The 21,928-nt window shown below is 44.4% G+C and overlaps 1 protein-coding gene and 1 long non-coding RNA gene across 7 annotated transcripts; both read right to left on the bottom strand.

The window, feature by feature from the left end:
• Positions 1-1,308: 1,308 nt before the first annotated feature.
• On the bottom strand, positions 1,309-3,130 carry LOC121545813. The gene is made up of 3 exons (XR_005996301.1): positions 2,476-3,130; positions 2,017-2,129; positions 1,309-1,797 (listed from the first exon to the last, which is right to left on the bottom strand). It is a non-coding gene; the product is annotated as an uncharacterized LOC121545813 (long non-coding RNA).
• A 712-nt stretch (positions 3,131-3,842) lies between these two features.
• Positions 3,843-21,020, bottom strand: LOC121539480 (cytoplasmic polyadenylation element-binding protein 4). Of its 6 annotated transcripts, none has more exons than XM_041848006.2 (12): positions 20,894-21,020; positions 18,370-19,541; positions 17,582-17,677; positions 16,461-16,554; positions 10,793-10,843; positions 10,600-10,623; positions 9,278-9,454; positions 8,991-9,080; positions 8,711-8,829; positions 8,017-8,131; positions 7,328-7,509; positions 3,843-7,124 (listed from the first exon to the last, which is right to left on the bottom strand). In XM_041848006.2, exons 2-12 carry the CDS (start codon positions 19,459-19,461, stop codon positions 6,897-6,899), a joined length of 2,268 nt encoding a protein of 755 aa, XP_041703940.1. In that variant the 5' UTR covers positions 19,462-19,541; positions 20,894-21,020; the 3' UTR covers positions 3,843-6,896. The 6 variants fall into 6 exon arrangements, with proteins under 6 accessions (XP_041703940.1, XP_041703968.1, XP_041703957.1 ...); XM_041848034.2 differs by having other exon boundaries at positions 16,461-16,551; XM_041848023.2 differs by having other exon boundaries at positions 18,370-19,538.
• Positions 21,021-21,928: the final 908 nt, after the last annotated feature.

The raw sequence follows: 21,928 nt of genomic DNA, 5'->3' as shown, positions 1-21,928 counted from the left end.
CATTACAGGTAGAGGAAAGACAGTTAGGAGGTTATGGGGAATCATTACAGGTAGAGGAGAGACAGTTAGGAGGTAATGGGGAATCATTACAGGTAGAGGAGAGACAGTTAGGAGGTTATGGGGAATCATTACAGGTAGAGGAGAGACAGTTAGGAGGTAATGGGGAATCATTACAGGTAGAGGAGACAGTTAGGAGGTAATGGGGAATCATTACAGGTAGAGGAGAGACAGTTAGGAGGTAATGGGGAATCATTACAGGTAGAGGAGAGACAGTTAGGAGGTTATGGGGAATCATTACAGGTAGAGGAGAGACAGTTAGGTGATGGGGAATCATTACAGGTAGAGGAGAGACAGTTAGGAGGTAATGGGGAATCATTACAGGTAGAGGAGAGACAGTTAGGTGATGGGGAATCATTACAGGTAGAGGAGAGACAGTTAGGTGATGGGGAATCATTACAGGTAGAGGAGAGACAGTTAGGAGGTAATGGGGAATCATTACATGAAGCGGTGAAACACGGAAGGTGGTAATAACCAGAGGTATGTGGTTGCTTAACATTTCCCTGCTGAGAAAGTAATTGGGAGTCCCACAAAATGACCTATGAAATAAGGGAGAGGTGTAGTCTAATGTCTTACCAGACACTTACTGTACCTTATTTTAAATACTCTAGATTAGATAGATGACTGTGTCAGTTGATCAAATATAACTGATCCTTTTGGGGTTGTTTTTCTGTGTGTTATGTGTACTGTAGGCCAAACTCTAGAAAAATAATATTTGTGTTGCAGTTGTGTGTTGCAACACAACTGGCCTGTTAATACTACAGCTAATGTTGCCTATAATTCTAAACATTATGAAACTGCTCAACAATTTATATAATCAATTGTGCATATTACACCTCCCATTATTTTACTGTTAGGATAAGCAGAACCACATGTTGCCGTGGGTTGTTAATTCACTAATAAATAGAGATAATAAGGAGCAGGAAACAGAAACACAAAAGCTCTGTTCAGAAGTAGTGCACTATAAAGGTTATAGAGTGTAATTTGGGACACTCCCAGGCTCTACTGAGAACCTCTGAGGAAGTTGAGCTGTGGCTGACCTGTGTATTCAACCTTTAGGTGGCTGAGTGTACAGTATTGTGTGTCCCTACACACACACACACAAACCGACAGCAGTGGAAAAAGAGGAGAGGTTCTCCTTGAGGAAGAAGGACTGGAGCAACAGCCTTCATACCCAGTAGTAGCTCTCCAGGAGGGTTGGCTGACCTGTTATAGCTCATCAGACATAACGGAAATTAACAACACTTTCTCCTCAAGACGTGGTTTTAATTCAGAACTCTTCTTTCCCCATGACAACAGTCAAAATCTGTGACAACAGGCAAAATCTGTGTCAACAGTCAAAATATGTGTGTTCCCCATCAAAACCAACCTATAGTCAATTTCTTCAACCAGTCTATTAAAGAGGAAACTAAAGGAACAGATTGCTGGAGATGTACAGTACAGGTAAAGTTACAGGTAACATAAATAACTTAATCTTCATTCCATCTCAAATCAGCACATTTTAAAGGTAGTCCATAAACTTGGGCAAAACAAAGAAAACGTTTCCATTCCTGAGTTTGAGAGGGAAAGATTTGTTCCATAATCTATGTATTAATCCCAGATTGTAATCTAGTCTTCGGTCTGAGTTTAATTTATAACCTGACTGCTCTGGCTGAGGGAGACCAGTCTCTCTCTGATGCTCCTGTTCTCCTGCAGCATCCTACCGATGGTCCTCAACACAGCCTGTCTGGCTGCCCACTGCTGGGGAGGAGAGAGAGAAGTAACACGAGTTATGGCAAAGCCCATATCAACGTCATATAAAAACTTGGTAGGTTAGAGACAGTACAATTGTTTAATAAAGGTAGGTCTGTGACAGGTACAACACAATTCAACAGCTGAAAGACTGCCAGGAAATGGAGGCAACAGACACAAACCGTACAAATAAATCAGAAATATTTTTGAATACAGCATCAAACTTACGGTTTGGTTGGTTGATGTGTGCTTGTCTCTCTGGTAGAAGGTGAAGATGTCTTCACTCATCATGCTCTGAGCAGTGCCTGTATTGGACATGGAGGAACAAGGAAGGAACGAGGCTGCGGCCCCGTTTAAATATTTAAAAGTGCATCCTTCCATCCTAGCTTCCTTGAAATTAGCACTGTTTAGACATGATTGGACAGGTGAACTGAAAGACACACATAGCATTAATTTGCCTAGTCATTCTAATCAGTGAATACTTCCAGGAAGTAAGGATGGATTCATGCACTTTTAAAGAATTCTAACAGGGCCTGGGGTTGAGTTGGGTAGCCTACCATTGACATTGCACCTAACGTAAAGTTAGCTAGCTGCTAGATGTGTTAACCTGACCACCACATGACATCTGCTGATAGATAACTACTTATTCTGACAATATTCTGGATAACGTTATTTTAGTGTAGCTACATTTTTGCCCAACATCAGGACTTCCCCGTTTCTGATGTTGTGATCGCTCTCCTCCACCTTGACTTCGGACAGCTGTCAATCTGTCTATCACGGGTCGTCGTGGAGGCATCGACCTTCTCTCCTCCTTTCGTTTCTTCTTGAACAGTGCAGGCTTACACTTGGTTAATTTGATCTTATTTTTCGTTGACAACGCATCGTGTCTTCTCTGTGAGCAGGACAACTCGATCAAGTACTTTTTCGTTTGCTGTCCATCTTTTTGACTACATCGTGAGGATTGAGATCCAAAACTTGGCACGTAAACTGCCTTGAACTGAGCACCTGGCATCTTATTTCTATGCCTGTTTATCAACAATAACTCGAAGCTAACGTTAGCTAGCTAAATCTCTAGAAAAATGCTGCTGGCTAGTTAGGCTAGTAAACGGACAGTCCCTCGTCTCGAGCCCGTACCCTACCTCGACCAGTTAGGATTAGCTGCACGTGCCCAGTCTGTAAACATCAATCTGTTGATCCAGTAAAAGATGCAAAAACGCACAATTATTTAATTCTCGATTTAGCTGCTAATCACTTATTTGGTAAACATTAGTGTTGTCACTCACTGACCAAAAGAGCAGTACAATTTGCCACTGCCAGCCAAATGGATTGATGAAAATAAAAGATTTGCCATGCTGCATTACAATGTTTCTCTTCGCCAGGAGATGGCGGTGCTTTCTTTTTTCTGGCAGACATTCAATAGCACATACTGCAGCGGCCTGCTGAGACCACTATCAAATACACTTCTCAAACCTCTAGGTATCTGTCGTTGTTGGTTTCAGGAGACAAAGGTCCGGGCTGGAGGATTGGATCTGCTGGAGTCTATAAATAGCCATGTCTGACCTGGTTCAGCAGGCCAGATGTGTGAGAAACCACTGCAGGTGTTTGTCACACACAGCTGCACTCAACGGTTGTGGTCCAATTCTCTACCCTTCTAGTCAAGTCAAATGCAGTTAACACACTTCACACAAATAAAAAGAGGAACAAAACAATGTAGAAAGGGTGGGGTGTTGTGAGGAGGAACAATCTTCTCCATGAAGTGTGCACTTACTCCCCATCATGGATTTAAAAAAGTAATGGACTCATGTAATATATTTATACCAATCCAAATGGTTTTAAATCCATGAGTGGAGTTAAGTGTCCACTTTTAGCAACAGAATGAGAGATTGGAGTGTTCGATTCAATAGTTTGTAATAATACATATTTGGGTGCAGGGTTCAAAAGGAATGTACTGAGAAAAAAAAATCTGTGCGCGTTTTCCTTTTTCAGTACATACATGTACAATTCGAACAACACACATGCCTTGCTTTCTTCAAGAAATTGACTTCAACCACTTGTCTCCTCACAGATGAGTTTTATTCTTTCAACATCTCACATTACAAATACTTCAAATGTTGTATGCATACAGTTATAAATAGTTGGCTGCAAATGATTAGATGACATTAGATCTTGATTTTTACTTCAGTTCTACAAACCAACTATAAAAACTGACGTCTGTTACCACATAACATAATGGGGGGGGGGTATAAAAATCGGAACTTATAAATGTGAAATGACATAATAAAAATCAAGATGATATCAAGTAAAAAAATGTATATCAATAAATACAACCTTCCCAGCATACCATTAAAAACTATTGACATTTTTCGCAATCAAGTAATACTAACAGACATTATTCCTCTGGAAATGTGGCGCACAGTACAGCAATTAGAAAACCTAGACATCAACAAGTTCAACATCACCCCAAAAAATATAAAAATCTGATCCAAATGATAGTTTTTCATTTCAATTGAAAATATAACAAATGCTAAATACGTTATCAACTTAGTATATACAATGTTTTCTCAATCACAGTAGCATGGTAGTAGCAAAATAATTGAATAAGCACAAAACGAATGTTAAAAAATAAATTCAGTTATATATTAGTAGAAAGTTACTATTTTTTTTTTTTTTTTACTTTGCAGACACCAGCATGAACAATAGTAGACTGAGAAAATAATCATGTTTTAATGTTTACATGGTTTATATGGGTTTAAATAATTTACATTGCAGAAAGAGAGGGACTGTTTTAGGAAAGAAGAAGTATTGCACATAATGGCTCGAAGTTAACTTGCAACATTAATCACATTCAAGTCTATGTCCCAAAGCATGCCACATCAAACAGGTGGAGTGATCAAGTCTCTTTTGGAAGAAGTGTCATCTATATGGCTAAACTCATACAAGTGTTATCACTGTGGTATCCTGCATGTACAGCAGGTCTGTCTGTCTGCCTGCCTGTGAGGGAGGCAGACTTTAGGTGAGAAAGAGAGGATAGATATTAGGTGATCTGAAAGAGAAGAGAACTAAAAACTCATACAAAAATAAAAAGAAGAGAGATCTAGTGCATTACAATAGTTTCCTGCATTAACACTAGTCAATAGTCATGTTGTTATTCTGTATTATGTCATGCATGCCTAGAATAACTGGAACATTCTGGAACCTTCAGGTAGTTCCAGAATGAGAATCTAAATAGTTTTTAGAACACCTGTCATCATTCACTCTCATGATACAAGGGAATAAGGGTTCACTAATCCACCCAAGCCAAAACATTTTCCCAAGATTTTCCTTACCCACTACAAGCTGATTATAATTTTCAAGACTATCAAAATAAGTTTAGAAAGGTCTTGTCATTCCTTATGATCCAGTACTTATGGTTTATTATTATGAAAGATAAATCGGTACTGTACATGATTGGCTAACTGTTTATCTTTTCTCTACACAATCACACCAGACAATTGAACATTTACCAGCACTTAAATATATAAAAAGCTAAATTGAAAATTATATTAATATCATTCATTTTTTCTTTTTTAAATGAAGTTTTACCATAAATGCAGATCTCTTAGTAACAAAGGTACAAAATTATTTTTCACCAAGTGAAAAAAATGAGGTATTGCAAAAAGACTTATCCCATCTTGTGAAAAATGTGCCTAAAATGACTATTGAAAAAAATATTTAGAAAAGTAGTGCATAATAAATGTATATATGTTCATGACAAAATAATCAGCTATAAAACACTGTACAAAAATCAGCAGGCCATGTATAAAATAATATCTTTATCTCTGTGACAGCAAATTCTTCAAAGAGTGTCCAGCTACTAACGTATTCATCCTCCACAGCTGGGATCCACTAGCGTATCCATTCGCCACAGCTCGGATCTACTTCCTCTACACTCCAGACATGGTAGAGAGAGTGCGTCAGATCACCATGAGACTAGCCTGGTAGTCCAGTCTGTCTGTGCTTTAGCCAACTCCTCTCTGTGTTAATTAGCTGGACAACGGTAGCCAGAGGAGTTGGTTAAACACTAAAGCACATACAGGACAGGACCCGGCTGCATACTATGAGTCACTCAGGGAACACTGTAGCTAGCTACCACTGTACTGTGCATTCTTACTAGTACTACAACATTAGCATGTTAGCGTCCAATGCTAATATCCCTGACAATATAAAGTGAGCTAATACTACTGCCAATACCTGAGCCCTGCCTAGACAGCTAGGGCTGTAGTCTTTATCAGCTGAAACCTGTCTTTCCAAAGACTTGTTTTTCCTCCCCCCTCTCTGCAATTCAACAACTTAAAACAGCACTAGCCTTCCTGACCTCCTGAACCTGAAAATTGAGTCTTATAGTCCTTAAACCCCTCAGATAATCAACTGGCATTGATCACTTGTCTTTAGGCCAATCTTTGGTTTGCCCATTTTGGCTACAAAGAGTCAATTTAAACCATGATCTAGAAACACATGCCAGTAAATCGCTGCTAGGCCCGATACCGAGGGGATAATTTTTTTATTCTGTATGTACTCTGAACAGTTTATTTATGATGAAGGGAATTGTCGGTCTGTTTGCCCTTCTGCAGTGGTTTTATTTGACTATTGAACTTTAACCCGACCAGTTGCTCTCAACCTTTGGTTAACGATACAATTATTAATCTAATCCTGCATGCGTAAAGTAACAAAATAAGTGCACCCTTCTAAAACGCAACTGTTATAGTTAATATACTGATTGAGGTGCAGCACATACCTCACTCAAATGTTATGTTACTCTTGACAACAAATGTAAGCAGCTTCGCCAGCTAATGTGAGAAAAAAAAAGTACAGTCAAGTCAGAAGAAACATTTCTTCTCATATCTAATAACGCATCCAAGTACTCATGCACACCATAACTTAAATTCAAAATGGGATTTCTTATACTTAGTTTTTCTTCTTCTTAGCATTTGTCTTAGAAGAAAGTCTGATTAAAAAAATAAAGATTAAATTAAGCTTTTAAGTTGATTTCTTTTCCAAACTAAATAGGATCCAGCAAAAAGAAAAGTGCATTTATTTTCTACAACAGCCCGTCACCCTCCCCTCCCTCCCTAATTCCACCTGAAGGATATGTGTCGGGGCCGGTCTCCCCCCTCCTTGACCAGTGGCTTGTGGAACTCTCGTCCGGCCCGGGAGTGGATGGCAGCCCAACAGTACTCACAGTAGTACTGGAGACAGGTGACGTTAGCGCAGAAGAAGGGAGCAAACTTCCCTCCACAGCGCGTCCCCTGGCACTCATCACACAGCTGGTCATCCAGCACGTATGGCTTCACTTCCACCTGGGGGAGAGGGGGGAGGACAGAAGGGGAAAGAGGGAGGGAGGGAGGAGGGGAGATTAAACATATACCCAGATTGAATGGGACAAAGGAGAAACTAGAGGGGAGAAGCTCAGACTATTGTGTGCATCTCTCTGTTTCTTCTCCTGGACAAAATGCAAGGTGTATGTGGCTCCGCTAAACTACCAAAGACCAGACTGACTCACCCGTTTGTCGATCTCGCCGTGCTGCAGCTGAACGAATCGAGCGCTGATAGCAGCGATGTAGCTCTGCTGATTGGAGAATGCCACACGGCCCGCTCCTTTAGGGTACTTCAGCTCGGGGTCCGTGTCGATGCCAGCATAACACACTCCTCCGTACAGACGATCCATTATCATGGCCAGCTCCACTGGAACATTAACACATTACATATTAGGCTTATGATGTGGCTGACTTGGTCTGTCACACCAGACAGTGTTAGCCTGCTGAGCTAAAGCCTAGGCATTACTGTAGCTCAGGGTCTTCAGGTCTTGCCCTCTCTCACCCCATTCCTCTATCCTCTCCCCCCACTTCTCTCCTTCCCTTCCCCCATTCCTCCTTCTCTCCCCCATTCCTCCTCCTCTCCCCCCATTCACCACTTCTTCCTCTCCCTCCCCACTTCTTCCTCTCCCTCCCCACTTCTTCCTCTCCCCCCATTCCCCACTTCTTCCTCTCCCCCATTCCCCACTTCTTCCTCTCCCTCCCCACTTCCTCTCCCCCCATTCCCCACTTCTTCCTCTCTCTCCCCACTTCCTCTCCCCCATTCCCCACTTCTCCCTCCCCCCCACTTCTTCCTCTCCCCCCCCACTTCTCTCCCCTACTCCACCCTCCTCCTCATTCCCCCCCATTCCTCTCACACAGAAACCCAGTCCAGTACCTGCACGTAGAGGACGTGGCACACCCCCTACGAAGATGGTCTTCCTGGGGTCCAGAGGCTGAGAGCCGTCCATCACAAAGTCACTGTCGTTCAGGTTCCAGGGACGGATCTGGACCTAGAGGAATACAGAGGAATGGCCAGACAACGTTCAGATAACACCCATATAACGCTCAAACAACATCTAGAAAAGTCTAACAAATTCCATACAAAGTTTGTAAAACTCTCTTTCAATGTCCATACAACTAGATGTGAACTAGGTGTGTGGACAGGGCTGGGCTGAACTACTGTAGGTGTGTGGACAGAGATGGGCTGAACTACTGTAGGTGTGTGGACAGGGCTGGGCTGAACTACTGTAGGTGTGTGGACAGAGATGGGCTGAACTACTGTAGGTGTGTGGACAGGGCTGAACTAGGTGAGTGGACAGGGCTGAACTAGGTGAGTGGACAGGGCTGAACTAGGTGAGTGGACAGGGCTGAACTATTTTTTACTTAACACTGCATTGTTGGTTAAGGGCTTGTAAGTAAGCATTTCACTGTAAGGTTGTATTCGGCGCATGTGGCAAATCAAATTTGATTTGAGTGGACTAGGCTGATCTCAACTATTTACCAGAAGTGGTAGATTGACAAGGAGGACAGACAACTCCCACCAATAACTTTAATTACAGTGAAAAACATTTTTAAATACTGCCACTCACAGGCTTGTCCTTGATGGTGGGGCTGGAGACACAGAGGTAGAGCTTGCCATCCTCCTCGATACAGGCATCGATCAGAGCCTGGACAGAGCTCTCGTCTTGGAACAGTAAGAATGCATAACCTAGAGAGGGGAAAGAACGCGCTCAATACTCTCATGACCTTCATCTATTTCCCTTCATTCCTAGGGCCCTGAGTATTCCCTTCATTCCTAGGGCCCTGAGTATTTCCTTCATTCCTAGGGCCCTGAGTATTTCCTGGCCATTGTGACCATATCAGACTCACCTTTGGGTGGGAAATAGGACTTGCTCTCAGCCTTGTGGGGCCAATCGACAAACAGGTGACCAAACCGGCGGAAACTGGCAGTGATCTCATCTGAGAATGAAAGAGTCAAAGCTAGTCAGCTACAAAGGCTCTTCAGGAGCCTGTAGTTGCAGTACACAGCCTCTAAGCCTCTATGACATCCGATGTCAGGGATCCATTACCATAGAAAACTGACAACTCTCAAAGCATTATTTTTAACCCGAGAACAACATTGTAGAAGGTGTATTATTCTGTTCATTGATCAATACCTTCGTCTATATCGGGGGGCAGTCCTCCAACAAACACCTTGCGTGAGTATCTCTCCACTCGCTCTCCGTTTAGGTGCGGGAAACAGTGAGCAGAGCCTAAATCAGGAAGTCCCTGGTCACCTGACTCGTCCTCTCCGAAGGACCGCTCGTCCTCCATGGGGAACAAGTTAGAGTGACCTGGAGGGCAGAGAGATAGATCGGTAGATATGAGATACTTATTTCACACCATCATGCCAACCCAAACCGTACTAACCCAGACACCCTGATGAAGACTTAAGCCGATATGCATTGATGTATTTTAACGTCCCATACATTAAAGGCTTTTTAACTTTCAAACCCAAGTGAGTGCCTGGACTTGGATTTCTTTATGCCACTTAGCACCTATTTGTGGTTATAATATTTATTTTAAAACCATACTGTGCTGGCTCCGATATTTCATTTTCACATTGTCCTTTCCAAAAATTATTGTGGATGTTTAACCAGGCCAGCTCAGTACAGCTTGGGTTTAACCAGGCCAGCTCAGTCCAGCTTGGCTCAGCTCTGTTTGAATCAGTCGTGGAAAAAGGGAAAGATTGTCCCCAAATAAATACACTTACAATAAAATTGCGGTACATTAATTGGAATCAAAATAACTCAAATGAAGCTATTTTTTATTGTGATGAAGACAAACGAGAACCATGATCATGAAACCAGTCATGATTTCCTCAAGTGCTTGCAACATTTGATGTTTTGCTAAAGTCTAGTGACAAGCCACCACAGTCAGGTCATAAAAGCCCAGCAGGAAACAGGCACCCGACAATTATGTCAGATCATCTTTTTTGCTGTCGCGCTGCACAGATGATCAGATCTCACAACAAACACAAGTGTTGAACGTTATTAATATAGCAATCTTGTGAGACGGTCAGTCAGCACGACTGCAATAAAGACGACCTGGAACTCAATTTTCAACACTTTATCAGGTTAAAGTATGTAACTCAACACTGAGCAGTATGCCACACAATCTACAGGGAAGTTCTTATCAAATGCTTTATAGTATTTGGATTGAATTAATATATGTTGATGTTTTTATTTATTTATTTAAAATCCTCCCTGGGACTTAAGAGGTCTTCCTCGGCAGGTTCAGTCGGGGCCTCATGAAAAGGCAGCATTTAAGGGTCAAACACAGATAAGTTGCGTCTGAAATGACATCCTATTCCCCCTGGGTGCCATTTCAGACACAGCGAGGCCAAACCAGACAGACAGCATGTACTGTGTAATGGCCGCTTTGCAAATAATGACATGATGTAGGCTAAAACATGAAGACATTTGGGGTTTGGCTTTACCTCGTCTTCTGCCATAGCTCCTAGCTGCATGTAAAACAAGACAAAAACCTTCATAACAACTCTTAACAGCACAGGGTTACAACATAATGTACACCCCATGAACAACTTGCATCCAATTGACTACCTGTATTGTGAATGGCTGAACAAAGCTATAAACTTTATAGTATTGAGGCAAAATATAACATTTCCATACCATTCATGGGCAAAGACCCGTCTCCACCCTGGTGAGAGAAACCATAGCGACCTGGAGAGGAAGAGACAGAAGTCAGTTAGAATATGCATATTATTTTGCCTTCTCACTCCATATATCCACCATATTCTAACATTCTCACTCCATATATCCACCATATTCTAACATTCTCACTCCATATATCCACCATATTCTAACATTCTCACTCCATATATCCACCATATTCTAACATTCTCACTCCATATATCCACCATATTCTAACATTCTCACTCCATATATCCACCATATTCTAACATTCTCACTCCATATATCCACCATATTCTAACATTCTCACTCCATATATCAACCATATTCTAACATTCTCACTCCATACTGTATATCCACCATATTTCAACAACTGTAGCTGTTCTGTGATGTACGGAGGAGAATGACAGTTGAGATGAGCAGCAGAACCATCAAAGCATCCAGAGAACTCTGACTTAACAGCCAACCGATAGCGAGACATGAACAGAGACGGGAAATTAGTGGTGGCTCTGCTGGCCTGCATTAACATAGTGACAAACTCCTTCTGAAGAGCAGTCTGGGTCTTGCCTATAAAACATGTCTTTAGAGATGGTATGCGACAAAACGTAAGCCAAATGTTTTAATTCATGGTGGTGGAGAGAATGGAGAGTGGAGCAGAGATCAAAGTGCCAGCATAGCGTTAATTTAACAGGTAGGTGTGTGTGAGATTGAGGAGGTTAAGAGAAGAGTATTGCTCAGTACTCCCACCATTCAGAGGACTCAGTCTTTAGTAAGGCTGTTTCTCCTCTACTCTGCACTACCGCAGCTAGGGAATTCAGCAGGATACATTGTTCAAAAGACTGACAAAGATTATCATCTCTTACGAGTAAAACCAAATCACATTTTATGTCACATGCGCCGAATACAACAGGTGTAGACCTTACAGTGAAATTCTTACTTAACAAACAATGTAGTTAAGAAAAATAAGTGTTAAGTAAACAATAGATAAGTAAAAAATAAAAGCAGTAAAATAACAGTAAAAATAACAGTAGGGAGGCTATATACAGGGGGTACCGGTACAGAGTCAATGTGTGGGGAAACCGGTTAGTCGAGGTAATATGTACGTGTAGGTATAGTTAAAGTGACTACGCATGTGGTCCTCTGTAGCTCAGCTGGTAGAGCACGCCGCCTGTAACGCCAAGGTAGTGGGTTCGATCCCCGGGACCACCCATACACAAAAAAATGTATGCACGCATGACTGTAAGTCTCTTTGGATAAAAGTGTCTGCTAAATGGCATATTATAGATAATGAACAGAGTAGCAGCAGCGTAAAAGAGGGGGCGGGGGATAATGCAAATAGTCTGGGTAGCCATTTGATTAGCTGTTCAGGAGTCTTATGGCCTAGGGGTAGAAGCTGTTAAGAAGCCTTTTGGACCTAGGCTTAACGCTCCGGTATCGCTTGCCGTGCGGTAGCAGAGAAAACAGTCTATGACTAGGGTGGCTGGAGTCTGACAATTTTTAGGGCCTTCCTCTGACACCGCCTGGTATAGAGGTCCTGGATGGCAGGAAGCTTGGCCCCTGTGATGTACTGGGCAGTACGCACTACCCTCTGTAGTGCCTTGCGGTCGGAGGCTGAGCCGTTGCCATACCAGGCAGTGATGCAACCAGTCAGGATGCTCTCGATGGTGCAGCTGTATAACTTTTTGAGGATCTGAGGATCCATGCCAAATCTTTTCAGTCTCCTGAGGGGGAATAGGCTTTGTCGTGCCCTCTTCACGACTGTCCTGGTGTGTTTGGACCGTGATAGTTTGTTGGTGATGTGGACAAAAAGGAACTTGAAGCTCTCAACCTGCTCCACTACAGCCCCGTCGATGAGAATGGGGGCGTGCTCGGTCCTTCTTTTCCTGTAGTCCACAATCATCTCCTTTGTCTTGATTATGTTGAGGGAGAGATTGTTATCCTGGCACCACACGGCCAGGTCTCTGACCTCCTCCCTGTAGGCTGTCTCATCGTTGTCTGTGATCAGGCCTACCACTATTGTGTCATCTGCAAAGTTAATGGTGTTGGAGTTGTGCCTGGCCATGCAGTCATGGGTGAACAGGGAGTACAGGAGGGGACTGAGCACGCACCCCTGAGGGGCCCCAGTGTTGAGGATCAGCGTGGCAGATATGTTGTTACCTACCCTTACCACCTGGGGACGGCTCGTCAGGAAGTCCAGGATCCAGTTGCAGAGGGGGGTGTTTAGTCCCAGGGTCCTTAGCTTAGTGATGAGCTTTGAGGGCAGTATGGTGTTGAACGCTGAGCTGTAGTCAATGAATAGCATTCTCACGTAGGTGTTCCTTTTGTCAAAGTGGGAAAGGGCAGTGTGGAGTGCAATAGAGATTGCATAATCGTGGATCTGTTGGGGGCGGTATGTAAATTGGAGTGGGTCTAGGGTTTCTGGAATAATGGTGTTGTGAGCCATGACCAGCCTTTCAAAGCACTTCATGGCTACAGACGTGAGTGCTACGGGTCTGTAGTCATTTAGGCAGGTTACCTTAGTGTTCTTGGGCACAGGGACTATGGTGGTCTGCTTGAAACATGTTGGTATTCCAGACTCAGTCAGGGACAGGTTGAAAATGTCAGTGAAGACACTTGCCAGTTGGTCAGCGCATGCTCGGAGTACATGTCCTGGTAATCTGTCTGGCCCTGCGGCCTTGTTAATGTTAACCTTTATAAAAAGGTCTTACTCACATCGGCTACGGAGAGCATGATCACACAGTCGTCCGGAACAGCTGATGCTCTCATGCATGCTTCAGTGTTGCTTGCCTCGAAGCGAGCATACAGTGTGAGAAAAAAGTATTAGATCCCCTGCTGATTTTGTACGTTTGCCCACTGACAAAGACATATAATTTTAATGGTAGGTTTATTTGAACAGTGAGAGACAGAATAACAACAACAAAAATACAGAAATACGCATGTCAAAAATGTTATAAATTGATTTGCATTATAAATGAGGGAAATAAGTATTTGACCCCCTCTCAATCAGAAAGATTTCTGCCTCCCAGGTGTCTCTTAAAGGGAGTGCTCCTAATCTCAGCTTGTTACCTGTATAAAAGACACCTGTCCACAGAAGCAATCAATCAGATTCCAAACTCTCCACCATGGCCAAGATCAAAGAGCTCTCCAAGGATGTCAGTGACAAGATTGTAGACCTACACAAGGCTGGAATGCGCTACAAGACCATCGCCAAGCAGCTTGGTGAGAAGGTGACAACTGTTGGTGCGATTATTTGCAAATGGAAGAACTGTCAATCTCCCTCGGCCCGGGGCTCCATGCAAGATCTCACCTCGTGGAGTGGCAATGATCATGAGAACGGTGAGGAATCAGCCCAGAACTACACGGGAGGATCTTGTCAATGATCTCAAGGCAGCAGGGACCATAGTCACCAAGAAAACAATTGGTAACACACTACGCCGTGAAGGACTGAAATCCTGCAGCGCCCGCAAGGTCCCCCTGCTCAAGAAAGCACATATACAGGCCCGTCTGAAGTTTGCCAATGAACATCTGAATGATTCAGAGGAGAACTGGGTGAAAGTGTTGTGGTCAGAGGAGACCAAAATCGAGCTCTTTGGCATCAACTCAACTCGCAGTGTTTGGAGGAGGAGGAATGCTGCCTATGACCCCAAGAACACCATCCCCATCGTCAAACATGGAGGTGGAAACATTATGTTTTGGGGGTGTTTTTCTGCTAAAGGGACAGGACAACTTCACCGCATCAAAGGGATGATTGACGGGGCCATGTACCGTCAAATCTTGGGTGAGAACCTCCTTCCCTCAACCAGGGCATGACAATGACCCAAAACACACGGCCAAGGCAACAAAGGAGTGGCTCAAGAAGAAGCACATTAAGGTCCTGGAGTGGCCTAGCCAGTCTCCAGACCTAAATCCCATAGAAAATCTGTGGAGGGAGCTGAAGGTTCGAGTTGCCGAACGTCAGCCTCAAAACCTTAATGACTTGGAGAAGATCTGCAAAGAGGAGTGGGACAAAATCCCTCCTGAGATGTGTGCAAACCTGGTGGCCAACTACAAGAAACGTCTGACCTCTGTGATTGCCAACAAGGGTTTTGCCACCAAGTACTAAGTAATATTTTGCAGAGGGGTCAAATACTTATTTCCCTCATTAAAATGCAAATCATTTTATAACATTTTTGACATGGGTTTTTCTGGATTTTTTTGTTGTTATTCTGTCTCTCACTGTTCAAATAAACCTACCATTAAAATGATAGACTGATCATGTCTTTGTCAGTGGGCAAACGTACAAAATCAGCAGGGGATTAAATACTTTTTTCCCTCACTGTAGAATAGATTTAGCTTGTGTGGTAGGCTCGTGTCACTGGGCAGCTCGTGGCTGTGCTTCCCTTCATAGTCTGTAATAGTGTTCAAGCGCTGCCACATCCGACAAGCGTCGGAGCCAGTGTAGTATGATTCAATCTTAGTCCTGTATTGCCGCTTTGCCTGTTTGATGGTTCGTCGGAGGGCATAGCGGGATTTCTTATAAGCGTCCGGGTTAGAGTCCCGCTCCTTAAAAGGCGGCAGCTCTACCCTTTAGCTCAGTGCGGATGTTGCCTGTAATCCATGGCTTCTGGTTGGGGTATGTACATACGGTCATTGTGGGGATGACGTCATCGATGCACTTATTGATGAAGCCAGTGACTGATGTGGTGTACTCCTCAATGCTATCTGAAGAATCCCGGAACATGTTCCAGTCTGTGCTAGCAAAAGAGTCCTGTATCTTAGCACCTGCGTCACCTGACCATTTTTTATTAACCGAGTCACTGGTGCTTCCTGCTTTAGTTTTTGCTTATAAGCAGGAATCAGGAGGATAGAGTTATGGTCAGATTTTCCAAATGGAGAGCGAGGGAGAGCTTTGTATGCGTCTCAGTGTGGAGTAAAGGTGGTCTAGAGTTTTTTTTCCCCTCTGGTTGCACCTTTAACATGCTGGTAGAAATGAGGTAAAACGGATTTAAGTTTCCCTGCATTAAAGTCCCCGGCCACTAGGAGCGCCGCCTCTGGATGAGCGTTTTCCTGTTTGCTTATGGCCTTATACAGCTCATTGAGTGTGGTCTTAGTGCCAGCATCGGTTTGTGATGGTAAATAGACAGCTACGAAAAATATAGATGAAAACGCTCTTGGTAAATAGTGTGGTCTACAGCTTATCATGAGATACTCTACCTCAGGCGAGCAAAACCTTGAGACTTCCTTAATATTAGATTTTCGTGAACGACGACATAGATAACATACAGCTGGCGGAGTTTACGCTGCATCGGCAAGATAGAACAACGGCCTCCGATAAGACAACCACACTTGTGTTGGTACCAGTGTAGGTGCACCGATTTGAGCTAAGAAGCCATTTTACCAACCGGTCAGAATTATGTGACATCAATCTTCTATCTCTACATAGAACATATGCCATTACTGTGTTTGTGGAGTATTCCAAAATACCAGGGCCTATATTCACAAAGCATTTCAGAGTAGGAGTGCTGATCTAGGATCAGGTCCCCCCCTGTCCATATAATCATATTCATTATTTCAATAAAGGATTTAAGAACAGCACTCTTATTCTGAGACGCTTTGTGAAGACTGGCCCAGGCTGTTTTTTCATACTGTGTGAAACAGAGAAACCCACCTTTCAAGGAATCCTGTTCAGCCCTCATAATATCAATCAGACTGTTCTCCAGAGAGTGCATGCTGAAGCCATCAAAGGAACGGGTTCTCTCCTGCTGAGAGACACACAGACAGACAGGGAAAAAGATGATTAGCATGCGGTGTTCTAAGAACAGGAAGACAGAACCATTCTGACTCTAGAACCCAGAGGTGGTAGGATCTAATCTAGATCCTTGACACAGTTTTGCTCTGATAATAGATGACTACTGTGTTGTCCTGGTACTTTAGACCCTCTAAACAGTTACACATCCACAGAGACAATCTGTGGTGACGCTTATCGAATAAAATACCACCAAAATCTATTCATCTGATTCCACAGAGATATCTCCAGATGTAAGCCATCAACAGCTTTACTCACATGCCCCTGTAGATAGACACTGAATGCTTTTCAAATAAACCCTTCCTTGAAGTAAATCACTGATCTGTGTGTGACTGGAAAGCTAAAGCTAGATTTACACCCTACTGCTTTAGCCAATCCAGGTCATGTCAGATCTGCGAGTACCTCAAAGAAGAAAGGATGTAGGATGTGAATATTTGTCATAAAGGCGTTGTTGCATCTTTAACGCACTGCATCTCTAACAACCACAGAAGAAGATTGGGGTTTCCCTCCGAAATGGCACCCATTTCCCTATATAGTGCACTACCAGGCTCTGGTTAAAAGTAGTACACTATATAGGGAATATGGTGCTATTTTGGATGAACACTGATTACCGGATTAGGCCTCGGCATGGAATACGCTTACCACCACACTCACAGATCTAGAAGACTACAAATACAATACATAGTTAATTACACGTGAGTTTCATCATTTAGTTGTTTAGTTGGCCTGATTGTCATTGATGTTATCAGATGCTCTACTTACTAGAATCTAGATCATATTTGCTCATCATTTCCTTTGATGGGTCCTGTATTGCGCATATCAGAACATATAATTTGGCTCTGATAATTGTATCAAAAATGCATTTACAAGGCTACACGTGTTGGTTTTAACAATATAAAAGCATGTTTCAAGTCCACTTTCATTGTCCTATAAGGGTGGATAAATATATTTTCCCTCTACAGTTTGCTCATCGCTTCACTCACCTGGAAAGGGAAGTTGTCAGTGCGACTCATGCTGTCTTCCATCCAGGCCTTGTGGTTGAACCCAGAGTTATTACGAGGATACTTCTGAGAGGGAACCTGGAAGATAGGGCAATATTATATAGGACTGTACCATGTAATACATGTGGGATAGTACCATTGAAGTGCATGACAGACAGTTTATATTATGGCTCAATAGACAACAGCATTAGCTGGATTACAGCTTGTGGTCGTGAATAAATTATATCATAACCAACTAAATCAAGCACAATTTGAGTTTGGCAAAACATTGAAATGAAAGAAAATCATTGACTAGTTAATTGTAGGCCGTTATATGAATATGGTTAAGCTACTCATCAGTCTGAGGCCATTGGGACATGCGGTCTTAGCAGGTATGAGTTGTGCCATATCCATCTAACAATACCAGGTTGTTAGATGGGAGTGTGCAGTATATCTAGCTAGTACAGTACCAGGTTGTTAGATGGGAGTGTGCAGTATATCTAGCTAGTACAGTACCAGGTTGTTAGATGGGAGTGTGCAGTATATCTAGCTAGTCAGTACCAGGTTGTTAGATGGGAGTGTGCAGTATATCTAGCTAGTACAGTACCAGGTTGTTAGATGGGAGTGTGCAGTATATCTAGCTAGTACAGTACCAGGTTGTTAGATGGGAGTGTGCAGTATATCTAGCTAGTACAGTACCAGGTTGTTAGATGGGAGTGTGCAGTATATCTAGCTAGTACAGTACCAGGTTGTTAGATGGGAGTGTGCAGTATATCTAGCTAGAACAGTACCTGGTTGTTGGGGAAAGACTTCTTCAGTGGTGAGAGGGAGTTGAGGGCCGTCACCCCTCCATTGAGGCCCCTGCGGTACTCTCGAACCCCCTGTGACCCTCCCCAGCCACCGTACCCACCTCCCCCAGGGCTCCAGGAGGTGGAGGTGGGAGGAGCAGGGCTCTGGTAGCTTCCCCAAGGGGAGGGGGGCTTGGACTGGGCCGGGTGGGGAAGCTGATTGAAAGCTCCAGAGCGGTGGGGGTGAGGAGGGAAGGAGGGCTGGGGTGGGTGGGGGGAGGCTGGAGAGCGACGGTGCTGAGGGGGGACCCCCTGGTTGTGGGGATGGTAGTGGTGGGGAGGAGGGTGGTGCTGGGAGACCGGGCCGATCTGGGGGGAGAAGCTGCCCCCCGCCCCTCCGAAGCCAGGCCCCGCGTGGTGGGAGAAGTTCTGGAACAGCATCGGGGGTCCGTTAGCGTTGGAACCAGCCGGGCCGAAGAACCCACCCCCGACGTCCTCGCCGATAACGGGGGAGGGGTTGGAAGGTATGGTCGGGGACCAGTTGTTGAAGGAGGTCAAGGAGGAGGTGGTGGTGGTGGACTGGGCTCCAGACGTCCCCATCCCCAGGCTGTCCTGGTAGTCAAACCCCCCCAACACTGGAGGAGAGTCCATCCCACCCCTAAGCTTCTCCTTCCCACTACTGGTCTCCAACGAGCCCTTCTCCATGGAGCCGTCCTCGGGTAGGGATCCATCCAGCTCCCCTAGGTCACCTCCGGCCTCTTGCTGCCCAGGGGAGAGGGCCTGCGGCTGGGCCTTCTCCTGCAGGTCCTGGAGGTCCAGGGCTTTGGCCTTGTCGGAGTCAAGGATCTCATCCTGCATGTTACTGTGGGGTGCTACGGAGGGGAACAGCCAGGCGCTACCTCCTCCATTGGTGGCCGAGGTGCTGTTGATGAATGAGGGGGGGCTGGGGGGATTGGCTGGGTGGTTGAGGTGGGAGGGCTGGGGTTGGAGGTGGGAGGGCTGGGGTTGGAGGTGAGGGGGGATCCTCACGGGGAAAGCAGATTTGTTGCCACTGCCGTTATTCTTCACCAGAACTCCAAAGCCGTAGTCGTCCATTTATGAATCCCGGGGTAAAGACGATATTTCCTCCTCAACTTGGTTCTTCTTATCTCAGTGTCTTCTAGGCCTATTTCCTACTGTATAACATGGGGGAAGGAGAGGAGTGAGGGAGAGGACAGGAGTGAAGACATGAGCGAGAAAGAAGGGGGAGGGATGGGTAATGTAGGGGGAAGAGTGGGTGAGGTAGAAAGGGGGAGACAGGGTCGAGGGAGGGAGGGAGGGGAGACAGGGTCGAGGGAGGGAGGGGAGACAGGGTCGAGGGAGGGAGGGGAGACAGGGTCGAGGGAGGGAGAGGGGGGGATGGGTAATGTAGGGGGAAGAGTGGGTGAGGTAGAAAGGGGGAGACAGGGTCGAGGGAGGGAGGGGAGACAGGGTCGAGGGAGGGAGGGGAGACAGGGTCGAGGGAGGGAGGGAGGGGAGACAGGGTGGAGGGAGGGGAGACAGGGTCGAGGGAGGGAGGGGAGACAGGGTCGAGGGAGGGAGACGGGGGGGGACATAAATACAAAGGCTGTCATTCCACAATTTGATCCTACAGGCCTTCCAAAACAACACCAGCCTTGCCAACTGCAGTGACTTTGCTGCAACTGCAGACTGCTAGTGATGTAACTCAATGAGATTAAATCATTGACTCGCTCAGCCACAGTAGGCCAAGGCTACATGATAAAATAACACAGACTTAGCATAGCAGTAGCACTAGCAGGCCTCAACAGAAAACACCTGAGTGAACCTGCGTAGGTTAGCTGCGGTAGAAGCACATAGCACCAGCCAGGCAGGCTGGCTACGCTGTTAGTTGACGTTTCTCTTCCCAAAGGTCGTTATGTGGCTAGCAAGCTAACAGCTGCTGCATTGGGCTCCATGTGCCCTGTCAATCAAATACATTGCGATTATCAGCGTTGGTCTATATGCGGTCTATATGTGTCTATGCCCGCGCGTTATAATGACGGTAAACACACCAACACCTACCGAATATCTAGATTTTTTTTCTGCAATGACCTCCTCCGTCGTGACCATTTAAATAAGAAAATGCTGGTGACGTCTCTTTTCTGTGCTGGATCTAGGGTAGCCTAGTTCCCCGTATAAAAGCCGCTAGGGTAATAGCCGACAAGCTACTAGAGTAGATACATTGTAGCCGAACTAACGAGCAATCGACGCAGATAGGCAACAATGTCGATGACAAATTAAACAATGTATCCGAAAATTCACCGACAGCGATACACGGGCTGGATCTGCAGTGATATTGGTATTAAATGGTGTGTGTATCTTTAAACGACCTCGTCGGTTTCGTGTCCTGTGTGTTCAATGTCATAGCATAGCACCAATCGTTGTCGTCATTTTTCTTGCAATTCCCTACTACGGGTATAAACCTGAGTGCAATTCTCTGGTACGACATTACATTTCTGAAACTGAATCTATATCGTGCATTATGTACCTCTAAATTGTCGTCATGTCCTTATGGTTGCTAGATGTTGACATATTTTAGCTTTTTTCAATTTTCTGCATATCTAAGTCAGCCGGTGCGAATGGTCTCTTCTAGTCGATGACAGCTGGGCCAGTCGGGAGACACTTCCGGCTTCTAACCCCGCCCCCTCCACCAACTCCCACCCACAGACTGCAAGGGTTTCCCTCTGCTGCCTCGCCCCTTTCCACAGATGAATGGCGTTTAATTGGATATGTGTAGGTATCCATCTCACGCCTTTTCAATGAAATGGCACATGCGTTCAAGACGTTCTCAGCCCAAATAAGGATGTCGAGAAATTAATGGGTGGAGTTGCACATGCAGGCAAATAATGGACAGAATTCAAACTAGATGTATTTTATACATTCAGTACTCCTTGCATTTAAAAATCTAGTCAGTCAAGGCTTCTGTGTGGTATTCAGTTATGATGAATGGGTTTATTAAACTCATTTAAACCCAAGAAAAAGGCAAGATAAGAGGCCAATGTTGACTCAGCTAGCACATTTGGTTCCTTGAAAGTTTCCAATTGGTTCTGGGAATGAAGCCATACGTTTCCTGATGGTAAAACTTAAAGTTTTTTAAACGTTCTGAGAACTGAAGTGAAAATGTTGCCTGTTCTGGAAACGTTCATTTTTAGGTTGCAGGGAGGTTCTGAGAACGTTTTACTATGGTTCCCTGAAAGTTTTCATTAATGTTCTGAGAACGGAAATTATAGGTTATTTGAAGGTAATTAAATAATGTTCTGAGAACATGTTCCAACAAGACTTTTAATAACACAGCTAACATAGGTTAACTTTTTTGAACTCCAAGCACAGATAGGACACATGGAAATTAATTTGCTTAGCCATTAATCATGCAAACACATTACTTTTTTTATTGTGGCACAGCATCGGTGAGATTTGAACTCAGGATCTGCTGTCCTCTATCCATGGAATTAGTCCACTGCGCCACAAGGATGGGGCTAGCATGTCCTGTTTCTTTAAACTCATACAAAGCTGTTAATTTTAG

The sequence above is a fragment of the Coregonus clupeaformis genome, chromosome 3 (assembly GCF_020615455.1).
Source record: "Coregonus clupeaformis isolate EN_2021a chromosome 3, ASM2061545v1, whole genome shotgun sequence".
Taxonomy (NCBI): Eukaryota; Metazoa; Chordata; class Actinopteri; order Salmoniformes; family Salmonidae; genus Coregonus; species Coregonus clupeaformis.
Note: the sequence above shows the minus strand (reverse complement) of the source record. Positions and strands in the feature narration are given on the sequence as shown.